This window comes from Fukomys damarensis, unplaced genomic scaffold (assembly GCF_012274545.1).
Source record: "Fukomys damarensis isolate Sample0158 unplaced genomic scaffold, DMR_v1.0_HiC HiC_scaffold_17, whole genome shotgun sequence".
NCBI classification, from domain to species: domain Eukaryota; kingdom Metazoa; phylum Chordata; class Mammalia; order Rodentia; family Bathyergidae; genus Fukomys; species Fukomys damarensis.
In genome coordinates this window covers 78,986,187-78,995,480 of record NW_022900929.1, presented here as the reverse complement: position 1 = coordinate 78,995,480, position 9,294 = coordinate 78,986,187, and the positions used below count along the sequence as shown (strand labels likewise).

The following is a 9,294-nucleotide window of genomic DNA, read 5'->3' as shown; positions in this document are numbered from 1 at the left end:
CCTGTGGTCCCTTATTCCTCCAGGTCTCCACTCAGCAGATGCCGGGCACAAAGTCACCTAGGGGAGCACCCTCTCGGGGCTCTGATGCCAGGTGCTGCCCTTCCCTCACTGGATGTCTGGCCACAGGCCTCAGCCTCCCTGCTTGAGAATCATCCCCTCTGATGCAGAAAAGGCTGAGGTGCCTGGTTTAGAACTTAAAACATTTAACGAGTCTAGGTAGACTATATACTGATCTGCAGTTCAACCTATTTTTAAAATCATAAAAATCGTACGTATTCTCTTAAACATTTCAATAGAATCCTGTTACCCTACTTTTGATTAGTGGGTTCAGAAAGAACAAAAGTGATGTCACATTCTCTGTGGCTGACCCAAAATCATGCTCCCAGCCCTGAACCTGCCACCGATGCATATCTCCCGCCACTAGACAGCTGTGTGTGCCAGGCACGTCTCACGACAGCTACTGCTGCCACTCACGGACACGCCATGAGCCCTCCGGACAGCTGCCACATGCTGCGAACATCTGACCCAGCCCAGCGACCATGCAAACACGGAAATGCCGGGCACTGTGAGCGCCGCAGGCTGCTCTGCGCTGCGGAGTGAGAGACCATGCTCTCCACCGTCAGAGCAACAGCAGGGGCGCGGGACACTGGGGACAGGCCGGAAGGGAGGCTGAAAAGCAAGCTACGTCAGCAGAGTGCTCCACGGCCCCTGTTCGGGCTCAGCCTACGCCTGACCGTCTGGAAGTCACGTGGAGACGCAGCCACCGTCACTCTCTCAGCAAGGTTTCACTGCTTGCGTTTAGGGGTAAAATTAACAAAACGTAGCCTTTTTAAAATGTGTACCTTCACAGGGATATAGGCGCAGCTATGTTTATAGCGGCACCGTTTGTAATAGCTAAAACTTGGAAACAGCCCATGTGCCCATCAGTTGGAGACTGGATAAAGAAGAGGTGGTTTTTCTATAAAATGGAATACTACTCAGCCATAAAGAATGAGAAATTAGAGTCATTCATAGGTAAATGGGTACATATTGAGGATGTACTCCTAAGTGACATAAATAAGTCACACATGTGTAAATACCGAATAGTTTCTCTGGTGTGAAAAACTGTAATACTACATAAGATCCTCATGGGATAACTGACACTGTGAAATGGGAAGAAAAGGGCTAAAGGTGTAGGGAAAGTGGGAAGGGTAGGGGAAAGGTAATAAGGGAAAAGAAAAAAGTATGAGAAAATGAAAAAATGGAAATAAAGTGTTTGTAAATGGGGAGGGGAGGAGGGGGTGAAGGGAGGGCAGGGACAAGGGGAAAAATGAGTCATGTAGAGGTACAAGATCCCAATGATGAATGTAACTGTACTGTAGACCTAAAATGTACCCATAAACTAAAAAAAAACAAAAAAAAAGTAAAGTAAAACGTGTACCTTAAAAACCAGTCCCAAAACAGTGCATTTGTGTTGTGCACAGCACTGACTCCTGAAAGCTCCCTCGCCGAGACACTCGCGGCGCCTGTGCCGGGCACGAGTGACGAGGTGATTTACAAGCAGAACGCTGCCCAGTGGAGATGCGGCACTGACTTCACACTGTTACCCGTGCTGTCTCCGTGGTGATGTCAGAAGATGCAAATTAAGGACTATTTTCTGCAGCACCACAAGGGTCTATAAAACACTACTTTAGCTGAGGTACATGCTTCAGGTTTTGGTCCATCACTCAGATTAGGCAGAGCTTCTTCCGTCCCACACAGGCAGAGCTGCAGCGTGAACGTGGTCTACTCGGCCAGTCACTGCTTCAGCTGGATCCCTGAGGACAAGATTCAAAGACCGAGGCAGACAGCCCTGATATCTCCCCAGCGACCACTGACGGAGATTCCAGCCACTCGGAAAGCCCTTTTCATCTGTGTGCTTCTCACAGGGGTCTGTGTCTACACAGAAATAGGTTGCAAATGCTCTAGTTTTAAATAAGAATACAGTGATTCAGTTTAAGTTTTGAAATGGAAAATTTTACAGCCAAATTATCTCGAATTATGCATTATAAATTGTCCACAGTACAAAATATACCACAGATTGACTCTCTCCCCAGTATCCAGCATGCTTGTGGATGTCCTACAACCGCGAGCGTGAGCTATGCCAACCTAGGTCAACGGTCATCCAAGCAAAACACAGATGCACAACACACTGCATTCCAAAGCCAAGCCCCTGGTTAGGTTTGGGATGATCCATTTCAAGTCTCTGCTCCATCAATACAGAGAACTGGGTCTTGTCTTTATTACAAATTAGCTAGTATTAGAGTAAACTTGCTATAAAATTATTTATAACAAAATAAATATTTTTCAGTACCTCTATACTAAGGGATATATAAATCATTAGCATTTTATAACATTAGCTTAGGTCTCTTTTATGGACCCAAACATACTGTACAATCCTGAGTAAAGTTTAAGGATAAACTTTCTTGGGGATTGTTCTTGACCGAGAATCTGTAGGAAAACACATAATTCACAATTTGTAATGATCCCCATTTTCAAGAGAAGTACGAGTTCTTCAGCTTTGGTGATTAAGTTTATCTGTGTAAACCATTCATCTTGACAGGGTGCAGAGGCTCTGCTAGGACCCCTCCATCGCCTTTTGACACTGACAGGATAAATAGTCCAGAAGAGCGGGGCAGGAGGACCTGAACCACAGTGCTAATCCGTCGCCATGAACTCGGCAGTGCAGGAGGCTGGAGGTGGACGGAAGCAGCCGACAGGCCAACAGCCCTTCATCGCCTGTAGTAAAACAAATGAGAACTTCAGTACGGAAGGACTGCGACAGACATTTCTCCAGGAGGACAGACAAGTGGCCAACACACACAAGAACAGCTGCTCAACACCACCATGACGAGGGAAATGCAGACCAAAACGACAGCGAGACGCGCTTCACCCCCATCCTAAGGCTATTACTGAAAGGGCTGATGAAGATGTGCAGAAAGTGGAACCCTGAGGTGCTGCTCACGGTCGTGTAAAATGCAGTCACTATGAAAACGACACAGTGATTTCTCAAAACTTAAGTATGGAATTAACATATGATCCAACGGGTCCACTTGGGCATACAACCGAAAGAACTGAAAGCAGGGTGCAAATGGATATGCCGTGTCCACAGCTGCTATTTCACAGTAGCATCATTCACTGCAGCCAAAAAGTGAAAGAAACCAAGTGTCCCTGCCGGATGAAAGGAAGAGCAAAAGGTGCTCATTCGGAGGGTGGAATATTCAGGCTGAAGGAAAGAAATTCTGGCACACACAGCATGCTAAGTGAAATAAGCCGGACCCCAAAGGACAATACTGTGTGATTCCCCTTAGAGAAGGTACCCACGGTGACGAGTCCATAGAGACAAGGAGCAGCACGGTGCTGCGAGGGAAGGAGGAGGACGGGGAAAGGGGAGCCCATTGTAAATAGGTAAAGAGTTAAGAGTCGAAGAAGAGGAAGGAGTTCTGCAGATGGACGGTGATGACGGTAGCACAATGTGAATGCAGTTAATGCCACCAAACTCTGTATCTAAAAATAGTTACAAGGGTATATTCTATGCTATATATTTTTCAATTTAGAGACTACTTAATATGGTCTGAAAAACACACTCATCTGAGAGACATTCGTCACAGGAAGCAGTGCTCTGTGGAACACTCCGGAGGCCTGATCTGTGTTCTCACTGGGAGGAAGTGCCCAGGAGGCAGCATTTAGGACACAGGATGCCTCCCCAGAACTCCACCAACCTTGGATGTCAACCACATGAAGCCTCAGTTTCTGCTGTAGCGTTTTTAGGGCAGAAGGCAAAGCAGCTTGAGATTCTGATATTTTTATATTTTGCTTCACGTCATTTGCAAAGGATAACCACAGTTTACCAAAGTCTTCAGTTGAGATCTTTAACGGCCTGAGAATAATTTTTAAAATTAGATTTATATCCATAAGTATGAAGTAAATCTAAACAAACAGATTTCTAATTACTCATGGAAATAAAATATAACTGCTATAAATATGGGTACCACAAAGTTTATCATTTTTAATCAAATACAATTAGAATACTGTCATACTTCAACCTGATGAAAATACTGCAAGCAGGAGCTATTATTAAACTGCTATGACTTCTCAATAAATCACGAGGTTCTTGCTTTGGGTGTTAGTCATTCCAGTAAGACCTTACCAAGGAATTTCATGAATCATTCAAATGTAATACACAATTTTTCTTTCATGTATATTTTGGATTTGGGGATGATGAGATATTCTATCCGTCATGTAAAAGATTATGAATACAAAGACCTAGCACCTTAAATAAATTAAATGGAGAGAATTTTAACAAATATACAGTATTTTTAAAATCATTATGAGAATAAAGGTCAAATAGCTAATACTGGCTATCTCTAGGGGTAGATTATTGGGAATGTTGATATTATACTTCCATTTTTCTATCATATTTGAATTTTTATAACTATACACTTATAATCAAGAAAGATACAGAGGATTTGATTATTATGCACAAAACAACTGTCTCTGTTACACATACTGTGCTTCCCCAGGTAGCTAATTCTCACCATGAGACAGACCATCAGAGTAACAGAATGAAAACTTTTTGAGGTTAGATTTATAGAAGGCAACAGTCATAAATACTGGTAACAAGTCTAGAGACATGCTTTTACTAAAAGACTTTAAAGACTGGGTAAAATTACAGTAGTGTAATGTAAACAGTGGTCCTAGTTAAAGAGCTATTTACAGGTATCTGCCTTCTTGGTTCAGACAGCCTTCACTTTAAATACAGTATGCTCAAATACAGTATAGTATATTTATAAAACTAAATGAAAAGAGGTAAGAAATTGTTTGCAATTATTTTGGTAACACTGCACAGTGTCTAATATAATGCTAAACACTGTGCATTTAATAAAATTTAATAACTATTTTACAAAATTTCCTTATAGATCTCCAATGCTTAATAGATATTATGAAAAAAAATCAATCAAATGAAACTTTAAAAGCTTAAAAATACATGCAGAATCTTTGGAGTTATCTCAATTCTTCAAATACTGAAGTCTTTCAGAAGTTTCTCCAGATCACCAATCAATATCAACCCGTATCAGGCCTCTCTGACTATTCCACTTATTTTCCGTCAATTCATATCTGCATGTGTATTTAACATGATTATTCAAGGGCTCCTCCCCAGAATGGAAGCTCTCTGAAGGTAGATCCTATCTCATTTTTAACTGTTATACATCTGAGCACCTAGCATACTGCCTCTGTCTTGAAAACAGTCTAATAGTATCTGCTAAAATGACATTAATACTCCAAAAGTATTTACCTAATGAAATCTAATAGTGATAAGTTTACAGAAAATTCCAGCTGAACAGAATGAGTATCCACCATTTGATAATTGACAAAACCAGAGAGATTCTCTTCTGTAAAAGACTTTTCCATCTGCAGGCTATACTGAAAATTTCTGGTGCTTCCTGCTTCCGTTACAGGCAAACAGCATCCAGGGTGCTTACTGATCTGGAAATAAAAGTAATAAAAATACTGAAGGAATGAACAATGCACTCTATTACATGAATATGAATTTTCTATTTAATAAAGAAGTACAAAATCATACTCATGTGAGAAGTTAATAATAGACATCACAAAGATGACTGACAAAATTTACTAGCACAGATAATAAATATGATACAGGCCAAAGCTATGTAACAAATGACATTACAGTTAAAACCTACGTACAGGTTTGTTATTTTTCGAAGACAATTCTCGCCTGCTGGCACCCAGCCTCTGTGTGTGCAAGTGCTGCTAGGGATGGACCCCAGGACACCACACACGCTAGGCAAGCGCTCAGCCACTGAGCTGCACCCAAGCACCTGCACCAAATTTCTGAAGCTGGCAGCATTTAAGGAACATTAATAACACAGGTGTCTCGCATGCCCACTGTCCGCCATCACCCAAGCACTGGAAGGAAGAGGGGTTGGGTCTATCTTCATTTTTTAAGTTCCCAGAGGAAACAGGGTCAGTTTTATGGAAGACAGGTCCACCGGTCAAATGACTCAACCAAGGCCACGTAGGCATCAGTGAGGGCAGAAACACTTCAGAAGCGGCACTGCAGTTCCTTCAGGTGGGGAGGAAACTGAACTGATCGGAGCACTCAGCACAGAGCAAAGGGCCGTGGGAGAAAACAGCAGCAGGCATTGCACACACTTATCCAGGAGGTGACTTACTGCTTGGTGCTCCAACTGGCTCTGTTAAACAATCTGAGAATTTAGTTTCAGTGGTTATGATAAAGGTTAATGGACACTTAAAGAGTGCAGGAAGGGAAAACACAAAATACACTAAAAGCAGTAACAAATTACCATGTAGCACATCCCATTTACTGCTAGAAGCATCTCCTAGATATGAACTCAGGTAAGCCTCACAGCAACAGAGACACACTAACAATGGCATCATTTAAACAGGAGGAAACAGAGGCACGGTGCAGTCATATATCTTCACCATGTAGCATGGCTAATAAACCACAGAAGAGAGATTTGCAGCTCTGCAGTGAGAGCCAAGAGTCGACTTCTTTACGGTGCTCTACCGAACTCACTTTAACTCTATCGACCTCCCCTGGGACAATCACTATTATGCTTGCTGGTCTCATTTAAATAATTTTCTCTACTTAAAATAACAAAATGTATCCCAACTACTGCCTGTTTTTATTTAAAGAGGTAAGATGACTGGAAGAACCAACAGCAGAAATCCTTAGTACCACTGTCCACTTAAAAGGAGAAATGACGCCGGGCGTGGTGGCACATACCTGTAATCCCAGCCCTCGGGAGGCTGAGGCAGGAGGATCACTGTGAGTTCAAGACCAACCTGGGCTACACAGTGAGTTCCAGGGCAGTCTGAACTACATAGTGAGACCCTGTCTCAAAAGCAAAACAAACAAACAAAAAAAACCCAAAAAAAGCAGAAATGACCAACCAGTCATTGTCTTACCTTGAAGTTTTGCGCAGGAAAAATGTCTAAGTTAGCACCTTTCACCTCGGAACCACTCTTGCTACTGACTGACCAGACCATCAGTAAACAGTCATCTTTCCAGAGTTTGTAGGAGGACACAGACACAGTTTCATCACTACAGACCTCCACACAACCTGAACATGTGTCCTCTGTAGTTTCTTCCAAAAAACAAGAGGCTGAGGTGGTGTCTGTGGTCACTGACGCTGCAGCAGACGAAAGGGGCTGAAAAATTTCCATGTCGCTGTCAGCAAACAAAGAAGGTGCAGACAGGCTGAAGTCGGAGAGTTTCTCAGCCAAAGGCAGTTCGGACAAGGACTCTGAATCCGAAAGCTCTGAGCTGAGGGGAAAGTCCTTTGATTTTGCATCTTCTCCATCCTGCAGTGTAGTCAAGTAAGCGTTGTCTTCACAAGCCGTGTTTGACAGAGAATCCAGAGAAGAACAAGTCAGATTATGGGCACTGCTTGCTTCTCCACTCTTGGCCTCCTTGACTTTTGATTTTCTTCTGAACTTATGAGAAACGGTGTCTGCTTTTCCTAACTATAAAAATAAAACACAATAATATAAAAAGAAGTTATTCTACTAGTCATGAGTTTTAAACGTTATTCTATAATTTCAAATGAGCAATTTACTCACTAAATTCTACCTATCAAGCAAGATTAACATAGAATTGGAGATGAATAAAATGTTAAGGCCTAAAATTTTGAACACTACACTATCTTTGAACTATTTAGTTATATCTTATTTGTCATTAAAACCACATAAAGTGGGCTGGGGATTTAGCTCAGTGGTCTGCTACCTGCCTTGCAAGTGCAAGGTCCTGAGTTCAATCCCCAGTACCAGAAAACAAACAAACAAACAAAAAAAAAAACCACATAAAGTCAGAAAAAGAAGTAAGGTCAAAATGTCAGTCTTGAACAATTATAAAACTTGCTATATTTCAGATTAACACACAGAATTCAACAAATTAAAAAGTGAGAAATAGAGAAACCTAGTTTTTAAAAAAATTTCCAGAGTAGTTTAAGTTACCCTTATATACAGAGATAATCAAACTCCTGTTTCAGTTCATCTATGATCACTGTGATTCCATGGTCTATGCGTTAATAAGCAGGGAAGAAAGCCTAGTTTTACCTCAAGAATAAAACACAGAGGCTGTGTGAGACACTCAATGGGAAAGAATTCCTAACCCACTTGAGATGTTTTCCAGACGCAGGACACAGAAAGGCAAGTTCGCCTCGGTCACCTAACCCTCGGAACCCGCCCAGCATTGACGTGAGGAGAGTCAGGCCAAGGATCCCCACCGACCAGAAGGCAGTGCAGCAGCAGTGCCATTCTGGGGAGTCCCTGGCTCCAGCCTGCGTGGCCACCTTCACATGCCTCTGTCGACCAGAACTCCAGATCCCTTTCCAAGTTTTTCCAGGCCTCCCCAGCCCAGCACCTTCTTGCTCTCAACATACAAGTCTGTCTCCTCCCTCCCAATTCAGAAATCAGCAGGCGAAAACCAACATGCTAGGAAGGCAGAGTCAAACACAAGGGAAGGGCCCAGGGGTCAGGTGGATGAGGGACTCCCATTTCCAGCAGCTACAGGGTCAGACAGGCAGTGTACTGCATGGCACCGTCCTTCAGCCACAGCTGTTCTGCTCCTTTCTGTTTTCTCTTTCTCTTTCATTTGGGAAAATTTCTATCACTTTGTCTTCAAATTTAATGATTTCTCCTACACTGTCAACCAGAAGCTACACAGGCCAAAGACACTGCAGTGATGCCTTTGGTAAAACACTTACAGAAGCCCCAATCCACGGTGGGAAGGAGAGCCAAGCCTTCTCCCGTCCCAGCCGCCATCGCTCAAGCGCCAGGAAGGTAGCCGCATGGGTGCCCCTGAACCCCCATAAGCCCCCCCACCGTGCACTCTCAGACCTCCTGACTGTGCCAGTCTTTGGACCTACTCTGCAGAGGGAGAGGTGGTCATCAAGGGTATTTTTCTGAGTTCCCAACTTTGAACATCTTTAAAGAAAGGGCGTGGGAAAACTGTAATAGAACGTTGTGGAGTTCAACCATTCAGAAGGTTGGGGAACTCAATCTGGGCCTTGCAGCCCGAGGTCAGTCAGCATCATGGGGTTCAGCCATCAGCTAACTGAGATCAGGGGTCTTGCATCCTCGCTCTGTCTGAGCCATTAAATGGTAAATACACCATATTGAAATTTTGTTCACTGCAGACATGTTCTGGACTGCTTCTTGATTTCAATTTAATTCAAATGATTTAAGGGTGATAGACTAGTGACTACCACAGGTGGTCAGTGTCCAAGTTGT

General features: G+C 43.0%; 1 protein-coding gene across 4 annotated transcripts in view; it reads right to left on the bottom strand.

Moving 5' to 3' along the window:
* Nucleotides 1–1,347: 1,347 nt before the first annotated feature.
* The window catches only part of Ap4e1 (adaptor related protein complex 4 subunit epsilon 1), a 55,180-nt gene continuing 47,233 nt past the window's right edge, over nucleotides 1,348–9,294 (bottom strand). For all 4 annotated transcript variants that reach the window (XM_010638738.2, XM_033765240.1, XM_033765241.1 and 1 more), the window contains 4 exons: nucleotides 6,970–7,527; nucleotides 5,315–5,505; nucleotides 3,741–3,898; nucleotides 1,348–2,757 (listed from right to left, as the gene is read on the bottom strand). In XM_010638738.2, coding sequence (XP_010637040.1) covers nucleotides 2,597–2,757; nucleotides 3,741–3,898; nucleotides 5,315–5,505; nucleotides 6,970–7,527 — 1,068 coding nt within the window. In that variant the 3' untranslated portion in view covers nucleotides 1,348–2,596. The remainder of the gene's footprint in view (nucleotides 2,758–3,740; nucleotides 3,899–5,314; nucleotides 5,506–6,969; nucleotides 7,528–9,294) is intronic.